We start from the raw sequence: 17320 nt of genomic DNA, 5'->3' as shown, positions 1-17320 counted from the left end.
CAAAGAGTAATGGTCTCAAGTTGCAGTGGGGGAGGTTTAGGTTGGATATTAGGAAAAACTTTTTCACTAGGAGGGTAGTGAAACACTGGAATGCCTTACCTAGGGAGGTGGTGGAATCTCCTTCCTTAGAAGTTTTTAAGGTCAGGCTTGACAAAGCCCTGGCTGGGATGATTTAGTTGGGGATTGGTCCTGCTTTGAGCAGGGGGTTGGACTAGATGACCTCCTGAGGTCTCTTCCAACCCTGGTATTCTATGATTCTATGAAAAACTACTTAATCTAGATGTTCCCAAGTGTAATAGTGTTGAGCGTTTAGACTTCACGTTTATATTTTATTTTGATAACTGACTTTTGCCTATCACTTATAATCACTTAAAATCTATCTTTTGTAGTCAATAAATTTGTTTCTCTTTACCAGAGAGTTTGCTGAAGGTAAGGTTTCTTGCTCAAGTTTACAAAGGCTAGTGTATATCCACTTTCATCTGATGAAGTGGTGAACCAAGACGGTATATTCGTGAGGTACAAAGCTGGGAGGATTTGGCTAGTGCCTTTCTGTGTGAGGCTCATGAGTGGCTCTGGGAGCATTCATGCAACCTAGCTGGGTGTGGGACTCCACATGCTGTTGTGCTGCGTCATCACAGCGCCTGAAGGGGTTTTCTGTTTGTCACTAGCAAAGCATTGTGAGAGACAGCCCAGGCCGAGAGTTAAAGGGGCACAGTGATCCCACAGCCCAGGCTGCGCCCCAGGGATCCCATTATATCTCCTAAGTGTCTTCGCAGGGACTGGAAACAGGTATCTTTTAGGGAAAGGAGAGCCAGTTGGATTCCTGGTGAGAAAAGTGGGGGTTATTCATGTTGCGGGACACTGAAGCCTGGCAAATAGTTATAGTTGAATTACAGGGGAAGGCCAGAATGGATGGCAGCACAGGTGCCACCATGATTATCAGGACCCCATTGTGGTACGGATTGGTGTCTTTAGTGTTAGCTTCAGTACTTGCAGAGGCCTGGGAAGCAAGTGTGGTGTCCTTTTATCATCTTAGGTAACCCCAAGGCATCTGTTCTGGGGTGGGATGTTGGCCTCTCTGTCCTCACTTTTAGCCATGTCTGCTTCATATTTTGCTCAGATGGAGGCTACTTTGACCTAAGCAGTTTGGTTTCTGGCCTTACTTGTTTCTGCCTAGAAGGCAACTGGAAAAAAAGGAAGAAATAACAGTTCAGTTTCTGGGATGGGGACACTGGCATTTTTCTCACTTTAATCAGCTTGGTTTGGTTGGTGCACTTCACCTCTTATGTCAGTTAGATTCCCAATGCCCTGCAACTGGCATTTTGAGTCAGGAAAAGAAGATGGGGATTACAGAGAACACAAATTAAGAAAGAGGATTTAACACACCTCCGATACTAATATCTCACAGCTATGTGGGTATCTACTTGTGTAATCTTCCACCTTCCCACTTCTTTCTCAATTTCCCCAGGCAAGTCATTTATCCTATGCGCTTCCCCATCTGCAAAATGGGGATAATACAGATTTATCTACTTCATATAGGTATCCACCTTGCAGGCTTCTGTTAATATAAAAGGTGACAATCGATCCCATCTCCACTTGACCAGAGGAGTTATCTTGGTTGAAGTCTGATGGCCTGCTACTCCTTGCTCCTACCACCATTTATCTGTGTAGATTACACTATTCTCAACTCAAATTTCCAGTATTTTCAAAATGCTTCCTTCCACCAACATCCATTGCCCCTGCCAGCCACACACACCCCTCCACACACCAGTGTTTAGAGTTCACCTAAATCATTTCAAAGGGAAACTCTAAGTAGAAGCATGACAAGATTCTCTCTCAACTCCAATTATCAGTTCTTTTCAACCATTATGCACTGAGGGTCAGCAGCTGCTTTACGAAAAAGTGGAACAGTATCCGGCCTAGTAGGCAGAAGGCCAAAGGCTAGCCCATAGAGAAATGCAGGCATCTCAGTATACTTATTCCCAGAAGGTAAGTTATTGCACCTATAAAAAGAGCTTTAAAAATAAGAAACTAATTTATTTAGAATTAGCATGTTATGGTTTTATTAAATATAGATTTTAAAAAAATTGTTCTTTCAAATAGTTTTAGCTTACATATATATTATTTTTTCTGAATACAAATATGCTACAGGGACTGTAGACACCTGGAAACTTAAAATATAACTCTTTAGGACAGGGACCTATCTTATTCTGTCTGTAGCACACTGTTGGGCACTTGATAAATACTAATAGAAATAGCTGCTAATCTAGAAGCTTCCTTTTATATTAGGTTCCCACATGCTTTGTAGTAATGAGAATAGGATTGGACTAAGTTAAACAAAGTGTACTTCTACTACTCTACACACAGGATAAAGTGAGGGGGAATACTGGCATATTCTTCTTATAGTACCCAGCATTTTATATTCTGTAGTTTTGTGCAGAACCAGAGACACTAGCTTATGAAATGCAGAACAATTTAAAAAACATTTTCTGCAGTGACAATGTGCCTGAATAAGCAGGGAAATATAAAGAAATGCATTCAAACACACTGCTTAGGTTTTCAAAATACTACGTTTCTTTAAAAGTATGATGACTGCATGATTTCTGAAATGTCAGAGTATGAATTTGTGAAAAATCTGTGTTTATTTCAGAAAAAAATCCATCCTCAGTCCTCAGAGCATACAGATACAAAGGACAATATATTGCAGCAGCCAAAGAATATACATGCTAATTATTGAAATGAATGTGCTATTAAAACCAAAACTGAATACTTGTAGTGAGGCACTGATTTACAATGCAACATCAGATGCTTTGTTTTAGTTGCTACTTATATGAGATATTTACTATATAATAACTAATGCACATTTATTTATCCTCTGCTGCTCACAAATTTGTTAATGGCATTTACTGAACTAATTAGGCGGAAGTCAGAACTTTTAGATGGCAGGATTTGAATCAAAGTTTAAGAACAAATTGTTTGGGTTCTACTGTTTTCGTTATGCTTGCACCTATAATTGGTAACATTCAGATTTTCAATTCTCCACTGGTCATAAGAAGAGTGGATGCACTCCTGTAGATAAAAGCGCAGTTATTTTTAACAGCATGTTGTGTAATCCTTTGGACACAGCAGTATAAACACATGCTCTGCCTACATTATAGCATCCACCTTTGCTACCAAGAGGGGAGTTGCACCTAAATTAAAGGTAGAATTTTCCTTATGTAGACAAGGTCTTTGTGCATGTGATGTCCATTAAGGGTAACGAGATTAGAGAATGCCAGCCTGACTCTTACAAGGAGCTGAGGGTGAAGAGTTCTGAGTTCTACTATTCATTCTGTTGCTGACTCAATGTGTGGACATGTTTAAGTTATTTGAACCTCTTGATGCCTCATATTTGTAAAACAGGGATAATGAGAGAGATCTACAGGATGGTAGTCAGGAGCTCATTCTAATCATGACTCAGTGTGTTGCCTCGAACAAGTGTCTCAACGTCTACCTCAGTTTCCCCAGTTGAAAAATGGGTAAAATACTAACAATACCTACCAGCTCACTGATGTGAAGTTGAATTAATCTGCCTAAAGCTTTGAAAACAAATGGCCAGATTTTCAAAGGCCAGATTCATGCACAGGCTACAATTGTGCACACTTAGGTATACACACTTCTTAAAGACATGTCTTGTGTGCAAGTGTTATAATATCCAAAGTATTTTAATGGAGTTGATTGCTGAAAAGAGCAAGTATATATTTTAAATCCCAATCCTTCAAAAATTTATGCATACGAGTTTACATAATCAAACCTCAAACATTTACAATGTGCATTCATGGAGACAGATTTTGATAACCTATCCCATTAGGAAAATCCTAATTCTAAATCTTAATAGCAATAATAATTCACCCTCTTTGTGAACTGTTTTGAGATCCTCAGATGAAAGATATTACACAAGTGTTAAGTACTTCACCTCTAAGTTTGTTGCATTTTAGTCACAAAGAGGACACATTAGTATTTAAAGGAAATTTCTTCAGCATTGGTGACTCCTTTTGTAAATAATTATTTAAATGTTTGTACTAATAGAAAAACTTCAAAACACCAAGATTCATATGCTTAAAAAATGGTTCAGTATTTTGTTATGAAAGGTAAAATGTCAGATTCAAATATGAACTCATATGTATAAAGTTTAGAAAAAAATAATTATTTACAAAAGGAGTCACCAATGCTGAAGAAATTTTCAAATGCCATCTTCATGCATAGACTCACAATTGTGCATGTGAGGGTACTTAAGGAACTTCCTGAAGCAATTTTGGAACTACTAGCAATTATCGTTGAGAATTTCAGTATTTGGAAAAATACTGGAACAATCTGAAATACCTAGAGGCTAATAGGGTGATAAATCATAGAATATCAGGGTTGGAAGGGACCTCAGGAGGTCATCTAGTCCAACCCCCTGCTCAAAGCAGGACCAATCCCAAACTAAATCATCCCAGCCAGGTCTTTATCAACCCTGACCTTAAAAACCTCTAAGGAAGGAGATTCCACCACCTCCCTAGGTAACACATTCCAGTGTTTCACCACCCTCCTAATGAAAAAGATTTTCCTAATATCCAACCTGAATTTCCCCCACTGCAACTTGAGACCATTACTCTTTGTTCTGTCATCTGCTACCACTGAACAGTCTAGATCTATCTTCTTTGGAACCCCCTTTCAGGTAGTTGAAAGCAGCTATCAAATCCCCCCTCATTCTTCTCCTCTGCAGACTAAACAATCCCAGTTCCCTCAGCCTCTCCTCATAAGTCATGTGTTCCAGTCCCCTAATCATTTTTGTTGCCCTCCGCTGGACTCTTTCCAATTTTTCCACATCCTTCTTGTAGTGTCGGGCCCAAAACTGGACACAGTACTCCAGATGAGGCCTCACCAATGTTGAATAGAGGGGAATGATCACGTCGCTCGATCTGCTGGCAGTGCCCCTACTTATACATTCCAAAATGCCATTGGCCTTCTTGGCAACAATGGCACACTGTTGACTCATGTCCAGCTTCTCCTCCACTGTAACCCCTAGGTCCTTTTCTGCAGAACTGCTGCCTAGCCATTCGGTCCCTAGTCTGTAGCGGTGCATGGGATTCTTCCATCCTAAATGCAGGACTCTGCATTTGTCCTTGTTGAACCTCATCAGATTTCTTTTGGCCCAATCCTCTAATTTGTCTAGGGCCCTCTGTATCCTATCCCTACCCTCCAGCATATTTACCTCTCCTCCCAGTTTAGTGTCATCTGCAAACTTGCTGAGGGTGCAGTCCACACCATCCTCCAGATCATTTATGAAGATATTGAACAAAACCGGCCCGAGGACCGACCCTTGGGGCCTTCCACTTGATACCAGCTGCCAACTAGACATGGAGCCATTGATCACTACCCGTTGAGCCCAATGATCTAGCCAGCTTGCTATCCACCTTATCGTCCATTCATCCAGCCCATACTTCTTTAACTTACTGGCAAGAATACTGTGGGAGACCATGTCAAAAGCTTTGCTAAAGTCAAGAAACAACACATCCACCGCTTTCCCCTCATCCACAGAGCCAGTTATCTCGTCATAGAAGGCAATTAGATTAGTCAGGCGTGACTTGCCCTTGGTGAATCCATGCTGACTGTTCCTGATCACTTTCCTCTCCTCTAAGTGCTTCAGAATTGATTCCTTGAGGACCTGCTCCATGATTTTTCCAGGGACTGAGGTGAGGCTGACTGGCCTGTAGTTCCCAGGATCTCCTCCTTCCCTTTTTTTTTAAAGATGGGCACTACATTAGCCTTTTTCCAGTCATCCGAGACCTCCCCTGATCGCCCTGAGTTTTCAAAGATAATGGCCAATGGCTCTGCAATCACATCCACCAACTCCTTGAGCACTCTCGATGCAGTGCATCCAGCCCCATGGACTTGTGCTCGTCCAGCTTTTCTAAATAGTCCCGAACCACTTCTTTCTCCACAGAGAGCTGGTCACTTCCTCCTCATAATGGACTGCCCAGTGCAGCAGTCTGGGAGCTGACCTTGTTCGTGAAGACCGAGGCAAAAAAAGCATTGAGTACATTAGCTTTTTCCACATCCTCTGTCACTAGGTTGCCTCCCTCATTCAGTAAGGGGCCCACACTTTTCTTGACTTTCTTCTTGTTGCTAACATACCTGAAGAAACCCTTCTTGTTACTCTTAACATCTCTTGCTAGCTGCAACTCCAAGTGTGATTTGGCCTTCCTGATTTCACTCCTGCATGCCTGAGCAATATTTTTATACTCTTCCCTAGTCATTTGTCCAGTCTTCCAATTCTTGTAAGCTTCTTTGTGTTTAAAATCAGCAAGAATTTCACTGTTAAGCCAAGCTGGTCGCCTGCTATATTTACTATTCTTTCTACACATCGGGATGGTTTGTCCCTGTAACCTCAATAAGGATTCTTTAAAATACAGCCAGCTCTCCTGGACTCCTTTCCTCCTCATGTTATTCTCCCAGGGGATCCTGCCCATCAGTTCCCTGAGGTTGTCAAAGTCTGCTTTTCTGAAGTCCAGGGTCTGTGTTCTGCTGCTCTCCTTTCTATCCTGTGTCAGGATCCTCAACTCTTACCATCTCATGGTCACTGCCTCTCAGGTTCCCATCCACTTTTGCTTCTACTAATTCTACTAATTCTTCCCCGTTTGTGAGCAGCAGCTCAAGAAGAGCTCTGCCCCTACTTGGTTCCTGCACCACTTGCACTAGGAAATTGTCCCCTACACTTTCCAAAAACTTTCTGAATTGTCTGTACACTGCTATATTGCTCTCCCAGCAGATATCAGGGTGATTGAAGTCTCCCATAAGAACCAGGGCCTGCGATCTAGTAACTTGTGTTAGTTGCCAGAAGAACGCCTCGTCCACCTCATCCCCCCGTTCCGGTGGTCTATAGCAGACTCCCACCACGACATCATCCTTGTTGCTCACACTTCTAAACTTAATCCAGAGACTCTCAGGTTTTTCTGCAGTTTCATACTTGAGCTCTGAGCAGTCATACTGCTCCCTTACATACAATGCAACTCCCCAACCTTTTCTGCCCTGCCTGTCCTTCCTGAACAGTTTATATCCATCCATGTGAGTTATCCCACCAAGTCTCTGTTATTCCAATCACATCATAATTCCTAGACTGTGCCAGGACTTCGAGTTCTCTCTGCTTGTTTCCCAGGCTTCTTGCAATTGTGTATAGACACTTGAGATAACCTACTGTTTGTCCTGCTTTCTTAGTATGAGGCAGGAGCCCTCCCCTTTCACGCTCTCCTGCTCGTACTTCCTCCCAGTATCCCACGTCCCCACTTACCTCAGGGCTTTGGTCTCCTTCCCCCGCTGAACCTAGTTTAAAGCCCTCCTCACTAGGGTAGCCATCCTGCTTGCGAAGATGCTCTTCCCTCTCTTCGTTAAGTGAGCCCTTCTCTGCCTAGCACTCCTCCTCCTTGGAACACCATCCCATGGTCAAAGAATCCAAAGCCTTCTTTCTGACACCTACGTAGCCATTCGTTGACTTCCACGATTCAACCATCTCTACCCAGGCCTTTTCCTTCCACGGGGAGGATGGACGAGAACACCACTTGCGCCTCAAACTCCTTTATCCTACTTCCCAGAGCCACGTAGTCTACAGTGATCTGCTCAGGGTCATTCTTGGCAGTATCATTGGTGCCCACATGGAGAAGCAGGAAGGGGTAGCAATCTGAGGGCTTGATGAGTCTCAGCAGTCTCTCCGTCAATCCTAGCTCCTGGCAAGCAGCAGACATCTCGGTTTTCCCGGTCGGAGCGGCAGATAGATGACTCAGTCCCTGAGGAAGGAGTCCCTGACCACCACTACCCACCTCCTTCTCTTGGAAGCGGTGGTTGTGGAACCCCCATTCCTTGGACAGTGCATCTCATGCCTTCCAATTGTCGGAGTCTATTTCTGCTTCCTTCTCTCAGTATAGTCTGATAGTCTGCTCTCCGCATTTGTACCTGTGGAGAGAACATGAAAACCGTTTACTTGTATCTGTGCTGCTGGTACATGGACACTCCCCTTTCTTCTGGAGGTCACATGCTGCCAAATTGCTTCACCGTCCTCCTGTCCCCGCTGCGCAGCCTGCTCTGAATCTTCAGAACATTGTTCCCATAGAAGCATATCCTGATATCTGTCCAGGAAATCTTCAGTTTCTCTTATGCAATGCAGGGTCGATACTTGTTTCTCCAGACCTTGAACCTTCTCTTCCAATATGGAAACCAGCTTGCACTTTGTACAGACAAAGTCGCTTCTTTCCGGTGGAAGAAAGACAAACATGGCACATCCAGTGCAGGTCACAACAGATGAACACTCCCCATCCATATTACCTTCCTTCTAGGAGCTTCCTCAGGAGTTGTAGTAACTACTCAGAGAAACTGGCAAGATGCAAACCTCAGTGGGCTCTCCCCAGGTGAACTCCCAGGAAAACTCCCTCTGTTCGCCGCTCAGCTGGTTCACAGCTGACTGGCTTTTTATAACAGTCAGGCCCACTCAAGGCTCACCTGGAACAAAGCACTCCCAATTCACACTTTTCAAACCAACAACCAATCAAGCACACGGTCAAATAGTCCCCACAACACACACTCAGATACTCACCAACACGGCCTCACTAATGCAGCCCTAAGCGTACCTTCTCTCAGACAGATCCCAGGCAAACTCCCTCTGTTAGCCTCTCCGCTGTTCGCCGCTCAGCTGTTATAAGTAATAGCCAACATGGATTTGTCAAGAACAAATCATGTCAAACCAAGCTAATTTCCTTCTTTGATAGGGTTACTGGCCTTGTGGATTGGGGGAAAGCTGCAGACATGAAATATCTTGCTATTCTTCAAAAAACTAGATAAATTCATGGAGGATAGGTCCATCAATGGCTATTAGCCAGGATGGTGTCCGTAGACTCTGTTTGCCAGAAGCTGGGAATGGGCAACAAGGAATGGATCACTTGATGATTACCTGTTTTGTTCATTCCCTCTGTTGCACCTGGCAGTGGCCACTGTCGGAAGACATGGTACTGGGCTAGATGGACCTTTGATCTGACCCAGTATGGCCATTCTTATGATTTTAGTAAGACTTTTGACACAGACCCACATGACATTCTCATAAGCAAACTAGGGAAATGTGATCTAGATGAAATTATTCTAAGGGGCCACAAAACTGGTTGAACGCTGTACTCAACAAGTAGTTACAATGGTTTGCTGTGAAACTGGGAGGACATATCTAGTGGTGTCCTACAAGGTTCTAATCTGGGTCTGGTACTATTCAGTATTTAATGACTTGTATAATGGAGTGGAGAGTAAGCTTATAAAATGAAAGGATAACCCCAAACTGGGAAGGGTTGCCAGCACTTTGGATTGAATTTGGATTCAGACCTTGATAAATTGGAGAATTGGTTTGAAATCAACAATGAAATTCAATAAAAATTAGTTCAAAGTCCTACATTTAGGAAGGAAAAATCAAATGCACAACTACAAAATGGGAAATAACTGGCTAGGCTGTAGTACTGTAGAAGAGGCTCTGGGGATTATAGTGGATCACAAATTGAATATGAGTCAACAATATGACAGAATTATAAAAAAGGCTAATATTCTGGAGCATATTAAAAGGAGTGTCATAACACGCTGGGTCTACAACGAAAAGTTACAGCAAGCTAGCAATATTGCTCAAGGCAGTAAAAATTTCATGCCTTATGTGACATAGCTAGATTGCCCGTACCACCACTGTAGAGACAGCCAGATTGACAGAAGAATTCTTCCGTCCACCTGGCTACAACCTCTTGGAGAGGATGATTACTGACACTGAAGGAATAAAATCCTTCCACTGATGTAGGAATCATCTATGCTGCAGCCTCAGAGCTGTACTGTAGACATGACCTAAGACATGGGAGGTAAATTGTTTCTCTCTACTTGGCCCTAGTGACGCCTCAGTTGGAGTATTGTGTCCGGTTTTGGGCGCCACACTAAGGGTGTGAATATATTCGAGAGTTCAGAGGTGAACAATATGAAAACCTGACCTCTGAGGACAGGTTAAACTGTGCATGATTAGTCTTGAGAACAGAAGACTGAGGGGAGACCTGATACCAGTGTTCAAATATGTTAAGGGCTGTTATAAAGAGGATGTGAACTCCACGTCCACTGAAGGTAGCACAAGTAGTAATGGGCTTAATCTGCAGCAAGGGAGTTTTAGGTTAGGTATTATGAAACACTTTCTAACTATAAGGATAATTAAGTAATGGAATAAGTTACCAATGAGGTTGTGGAATACCCATTACTGGAAATGTTTAAGATCAGGTTAGACAAGCACCAATCAGGAATGGTCTAGGTATGGTTGGTCCTACCTCAGTCCACAGGGATAGACTTGATGACCTCTGAAGTTTCCTCCCCCAGCCTTCTATGATTTTATGATTAATGTATAGATAAAGATTATCTAATTTTGTGGATCGATTATTCAGCTACAACTGTTAAGCAAGCAGTTTCATATATTTCCCTATTTATGAGTAGCATAAGAAGAGACCTTAATATTCACATTCTCGAAGGTGGTGGAGGAAACAAGGAAGAAGTGTCAAAAACCAAGCTTATGGAGTCAGAAAGTAAATTAACCTTTAACAGCTAGAGAACAGTTACAGTCACTGCATGTATTTTACATATAAAGTGAAGACCTTGGAAAGTTTCCTGTTGGACTGCAGCAAGAATATGAAATGTAATGAAGACCAGCTTAATTTGCTGCAGGATACAAGATACTCACTGTAATTTTGTAAGAACTTCATACTGGACTTTGTTACAGTGAGTTCAATTTGATTTTTTAATGTAATACAGTACATTTTTATAAACTGAACATCATCATTGCAGAAGAACATGCTAACTGAATGTTAGCAATTTATATTTTTATACATAATTATTTACTCTACTGTAGCTACTGTATGCAGATCTCAATATTAGTACATAAAATATTAATTTTACTTATATGAGGAGATGAGGATGAACCTAGAAGAGGTTTGAATATCAGAATGTCATATCTGCTGCACCTGTTTTCCCAAGAAATAATGAATTACACACTATAACCCAAAAAATAAACATTTAAATTGCAAAACTATAGTTTAAATTTACATCAATCGTATTTTATGATCAGTTGTTGTGCATCTATATTCAATGAAATTTGATCTAATCATGCTTAAGGACATATAACCAACAGCCCGCAGCAGTTTCAACACCAGTTTTTCATATTTTGTATAAAATGGACTTAAAGACATATCTTCCATAAATGTTTTCAGTGCAATTCTGTCAATGAAGAAAATATAAAGTTAACTTTCAATTTTTATTTTATAGGATAAAAAACTTGCATTTGCCCTGCTGAAATGTAAATAAGCTATTAGGTTTGTTGTGCTAATGAAAATTTCAAAGTTAGTCACTTAAACCAACTTTAACTGCCCTTATGGGAAGCAGTTCCCTTGTATTCATGGGTATAACTAGAATAGTTGAATACTGGGAAAAAAATTAAGTAGAGGCAGATTAATCTACTTTTTGAACATGAAGTTTTCAATGAACAGAAATTTTAAATTGAAAAAGTCAAAAGAAAACAGTCAAAGTTCTTATGATGTAGTCTTGAAATCGGTAAAACCATGTTTCAACACTATCATCCTCTCTCACATTCCTATGCTCTATCTGCTATCTTGCAAATATAACTTAAGAACATATGCTTTGATGGGTTATATGAAAATGCTCCATTATTCAATGAGATAAAGATTTAATAAGTTAGAAACTAATCTTTTTCAGTCAACTGCAAGGAACCAGAGGGAGGAGTGCACCTGAAATTATAAAAATGTGCTTGGCTAAGCATAAAATAATAACCTATACATTTTGGTTCAAAGACAGTTTGTAAAACTGCACACAGGATACTGCCTTACATATTTAGTCTCTGTTCTTTGTAGATTACACCCAACCAACAAAAATTCAACAACTCTAAGGTAGTACTAAATAAAAGTGAGCTTCATTCAAATCTCGAATACCTGACTGCAAAGACCTACAGCTGGTCATTCAATGACAATTTAGCTCTTCATACCAAAAAAAATTTGGCTCACAAAAAATAAGTATAATAAACTCTTGGTAGAAGGTGCTCTCATGAGGCAACCTACCATATACTACTGCTAGGTAAGAGTTTCCAAAAAAAATTACATCCCATTTTCAGCACATTTTTCATAAACATGCAACTCACTATAAAATACAAAACACTTGGCTTTCAAGAACAGCTTTATAAAGACACACTGCATCAATAAAATTTTTTTTCTTTGTGATTAACTTTACATTGTAATAAGAACTGTATTTTCACTAATGTTTATATATCAGATTTCATATTATAATGTAGTAATAATTTGCTCTGTGTGAACATAATGTTCAGGAGGAAATATCTATACACATTAACATACTAGACTATTAAAAACTCATTCAGTTACAGAATTTTATTGATACAGTAGATTAATAAAAACTGATAGGGAAAGATAAAATGGATAGGGTATTCAGTACATTATTTAATAACACATTTTTAAAATTAAAATATTTTAAATCCTTTCTGTATTTTCAATGCCACTAGAAGTCCAGAAAAGCCTGGCATCAATACTGAGGTGTAAAGTGAATCAGACAACTTATTTCACAATTTGAATCTGTTGTATTATTCTATTGGACAGCGTTCACTGGTAAAAGAAAGTAATTTAGCACTTTGATGACAGGTGGGTGCTTAAAAGTAAACTCTAGATTAGATACAAAGGAAACCAAGATCAATCGTTTTCTTCCTCCCCCCCACCCCCAACAAATAGTGGCAAAAGAAAATGGCACTATTTATTCAACTGATTTTTCTTTTCACAGTTAAATGCCAAGGAGAGTACAAATATGAACACTGACAGATATTGCTTGAGATCCATTCTAACAAAATTTTTCTTTTTTTAAATCAACAGATCTAATAAACAGTTGGGCACTGTCAGTTTAAAGCCACTGATAAAAGCTATACAAGCACTTCAGAAGTCAGAAACATTAAAAAAGGGCTATTTACAAGTTTCTTCTTTAGTTCATGTCTACAAAGGCAGCACACATTACACTTCACAAAAATCCACAGTTAATGATATCAACATGTGTGTAGCTAAAGCTTGTGACCTAGGGACTGCAAACGTAGGGGTAGTAAATGTAAAGTAAGTTTTTGTCTTCAGCAACCCCATTTTGTGCACCAACAGCTTCATTCAGCCTCAAGCTTCAAATTATGAGCATTCTTCAAAGCTTTCACCTTGCAACACGGATAATTACATGCTTCCTCATCGCCTCTCTCTTTTGGAAGTTCTGCGACGTACCTGTTATTGAAGGGAGAGATTAAAATAAATTAAATTTAAAAATTGTTTATAAAATGAAAAAAGCTGCACATACATTATTGTGAAAAAGTTCATGTGTAAATGTATTCCATTATGGGAAAAATGTTGAGACTGAATGAATTTACACAGTTCTTTATAACCTATGAAATAATAAATTTATAGGAGCTCCCTCAGTCTGTCTCCTTCTAGTATTACAAAAAACAAAACAAAACCCACCTTTTGGGAGATACCAGTTACCAAAAACTGTAGATGAACAGTTCTTGAAATTGGCCCAAATAGTAAATTCAGTTCCATAGTTTTTGGGGCAAGACTGCATTTTGGGTTTTGATTCTTATAAATTGTGCTTTTCAGCTATTATATCTGTTCTATAGTATGGTGGCATTGTTTGCAGTTCGCCAGTTTACACTAAGATTTGCAATTACATGAGGGATTAAATCCTGTGGTTAGATACAAAAATGTTAGTCTATCATTCCCAAATTTAAAACAAAAAACTAATTCTTAAGATAGGCAGGAAAGAGAAAGACTGAATTTTCTGAAAATTACAAATAAATCTAAAGTTTGAAGGAATTAAAAATACCTATTTAAAATTTAAACTTGGTATTGTGCATTCCTTGCATCTGCCAAGCCTAAAATTCATAAAAGTAACAAGCCTTAAACTTGGCACAATTACAGATACTGGTAATATCTCAGAACTTAAAAAAATTATTGGAATTATCTGTCATAACAATTTTTACATATTTTCTACATCTACTTCTAAGGCCTGTAAGGACTCTTGCAGACTTTCTAAACTCAGCAGGCAGGTACTCAGGGATTGCTTAGCAGCTCTTTGACAAATGGGAACTAGAGGGGAAAAACGGTTACTCATTTTCGTAACTGTTGTTCAAGATGTGTTGCTCATGTCCATTCCATTGTACGTGCACATGTGCCCACGTGCACGGTCATCTGAGATTTTTGCCTTAACGGTATTCATATGGCCGGGTGTGTCACCCCCTTGAGTGCCATACTCACGCGCTGGTACATCGGGCGCTGCTCGCCCTATGCCCTCTCAGTTCCTTCTTGCCGACAACTCCAACAGAGAGGGGCCGAGGGTGGCTAATGGAATGGACATGAACAACACATCTCAAAGAACAACAGTTGCAAAAAGGTGAGTAACCGTTTTTTCTTCTTTGAGTGCTTGCTCATGCTGATTCCACTGTAGGTGACTCACAAGCAGAATCTTTGGAGTGGGCTCAGAGTTCACAGCTTCGCAGATCGTAGCACACCTCTGCCAAAGCCACTGTTGTCACTGTCAGTGCTGACAGGGCCATGAGGCTGACTCTCCCTCTATCCTGTTTGATCTTCACCAGAACACCTGTGGATCAATAGCACCGGTGGAAAGGCATACATGAGCACTCCCCATCCATGGAACGAGGAAGGCGTCCGAGAGGCAGCCCTTGTCCAGACCTTGGAAGGAGCAGAACTGGTGGCACTTTCTGTTCTGCCTGGACGTGAACAGGTCCACCTGAGGAGTTCCCGACTGTTGGAAAAAATCAACCTGACCACCTCTGGATGGAGGGATCACTCATGGCAAGACGAGAAGGTCCTGCTGAGGCGATCTGCAATGACGTTCCTGGAGCCAAGCAGATGGGCGGAAATCAGATGAATGGCATGCCACACACAGAAGCCCATAGGTTTAGTGCCTCCTGACAAAGGTCTGAAGATCTAGCCCCTCCCTGCCTTTTGATGTAGTACATCACAGCAGTATTGTCAGCCAGGACCCTGTACCACCTTGCCTTTCAGGTGGGCCAAGAACACCTGGCACGCCAGGCGAACTGCTCTGAGTTCGCCCAGGTGGGCTCCCCAGCCCAGATTTGAAAGGTCTGAGACCAGGGTCAGTGACTGGAAAGGGGCCGCAAAGGGAACCCCCTGCAACACCGACTTGGGGTCCAACCGCCAACTCAGGGATGAAAGGATGTGGTTCGGTACTGTGACCACTCGGTCCAGGGAATGTCTGTGGGGGATATAGACCGAGACCAGTCACACCTGCAACGGCCGCAGATGAAATCGAGCATTGTTGAGCATGTACGTGCTCATGGCCATGTGCCCCACCAGATGCAGACATGTGTGGGATGTGGTGAGTGGGTGCCTTCTTAACTGGCAAATCAAGTCTGCTATGGCCTGAAACCAAGCTTCTGCAATGAAGGCTCTGGTCCGTGTGGAGTCGAGAACAGCCCTGAAGAACTCTATGCGTTGGACTGGCGTGAACATGGACTTTTATGTGTTTATTAACAGACCCCAAGAAGTGGAACACACCAAGCGAAGACTTCTCTGTATCTTATCTGGAGAGCCAGCCCTTCATGAGCCAGTCGTTGAGATATGGAAACCGGTGGATCCCCTGACATCTGAAGTAAGTGGCCACCAGCACCATGCACTTTGTTAACATCCTCGGGGCTGAAGAGAGGCCAAAGGGTAGTGCCATGAACTGGAAATGGTGCCTTCCCAAAACGGAAGAAGCGCCTGTGGCCCGGGAATACAGAAATGTGGAAGCAAGCATCCTTCAAATCGAGAGCAGTGTACCAGTCTCTCGCATCCAGGGAGGGAATGATGGAAGCCAGGGAGACCATGCGAAACTGCAATTTCTAGAGAGACACGTTGAGGCAGTACAGGTGCAGAATGGATCTGAGGTCCCCTTTCAGGATTAGGAAGTATCGGGAGTAGAATTACTTTCCTTTCTTGTCCCGAAGAACCTCCTCCACAGCCCTCAGACGCAGGGGGTGGGAGGGAGCGGACAAAAATTGTGGGATATAGCCCCGCGATATTATGTCCAGGACCTAGAGGTCTGATGTAACCCACAACCAGGCCAAGGGGAGGGGAACAAGAGGTTGAGGAAAGGTAGCGGACCCAGGGAATTGGCTGGGGCATTGCTCTCAATTGCGCCATCAAAACAAGCGTTTCTGCCCTGCAGAATGCTTGGTCTATCTGACTTGCACAGGCGAGTGGGAGGTAGAAGGGAGGCAACGACCAAAACAGTGCCCCTGTCCCTCCTTCTCACGGTTCCTGGAGAGATTGCCATGACCTCGACGGTGGGGACAGCTGGAATGGCTTACGCGCCAGATGCAGTGTGTAGATACCCAATGAATGGAAGTAGCCTTGGTGTCCTCCATCTCGTGCAGCCTTGCATCAGTCTGCTTGGAAAACAGATTGTTCTCATCAAAGGGAAAGTCTTGGATAGAGGTCTGCATCTCCTGGGAGAGACCAGCGACTTGAAGCCGGGAGCTGTACCTCATAACCATCATGGATGCCACCACCCTGGCTGCTGAGTCTGCCGAGTCCCATGCCATCTGAAGAGCAGAGCAGGCCGCCGAGGTGCCCTCCTGAACCAGAGTAACAAACTCCTGGGCTCAGTCCTATGGGAGGGACTCCTTGAATTTACGGAGAGAGTCCCATAAACTCAAGATGTAGCAGCCCAGGAGGGCCTGGTGATTCACCACCCGAAGTTGTAGACTTGCAGTGGAATAAATGTTTCTTCCGAACAAGGCAAGTCTTTTGGCCTCCTTATTTTGTGGGGTGGAGTTGGTGTGCCCCTGCTTTTCTTTTCATTGGCCGCAGAGACCACCAGCGAGCCAGGAGAAGAGTGGGTATAGAGGTATTCAAAGCTTTTGCCAGTACGAAGTACTTCTTCTCAGCCTGCTTTGAGGTGAAAGGGCATCTGCCTGATGCCTCTGGCAATTTTCAAGACCCCTGTGTGCACGGGTAGTGCAATATGGGTACGGGTGGAGGCTGACAGCATGCTGAAAAGAGTGTCCTCTTCCTCAGCCATCTCGTCCACTTGCAGGCACAGGTTGTCAGCCACCTGCCGGAGCAAGGCCTGGTGGTCCTTGAAGTCGTCGGGAGGGCTGGCACTGAAGAGCCCAGTGACTGCCTTGTCAGGGGATGACCAGGAGTATTGAACAGGTGGATGGGGGGCTTGTTCCTCCTCCGCT

At 42.4% G+C, this 17320-nt stretch overlaps 1 protein-coding gene across 2 annotated transcripts in view; it reads right to left on the bottom strand.

The window, feature by feature from the left end:
• Positions 1-10779: 10779 nt before the first annotated feature.
• The window catches only part of PDS5B (PDS5 cohesin associated factor B), a 260336-nt gene continuing 253795 nt past the window's right edge, over positions 10780-17320 (bottom strand). For both annotated transcript variants that reach the window (XM_038410765.2, XM_038410755.2), the window contains exon 35: positions 10780-13340. In XM_038410765.2, coding sequence (XP_038266693.1) covers positions 13305-13340 — 36 coding nt within the window. In that variant the 3' untranslated portion in view covers positions 10780-13304. The remainder of the gene's footprint in view (positions 13341-17320) is intronic.

The sequence above is a fragment of the Dermochelys coriacea genome, chromosome 1 (assembly GCF_009764565.3).
Source record: "Dermochelys coriacea isolate rDerCor1 chromosome 1, rDerCor1.pri.v4, whole genome shotgun sequence".
In the NCBI taxonomy this organism is placed as follows: domain Eukaryota; kingdom Metazoa; phylum Chordata; order Testudines; family Dermochelyidae; genus Dermochelys; species Dermochelys coriacea.
Note: the sequence above shows the minus strand (reverse complement) of the source record. Positions and strands in the feature narration are given on the sequence as shown.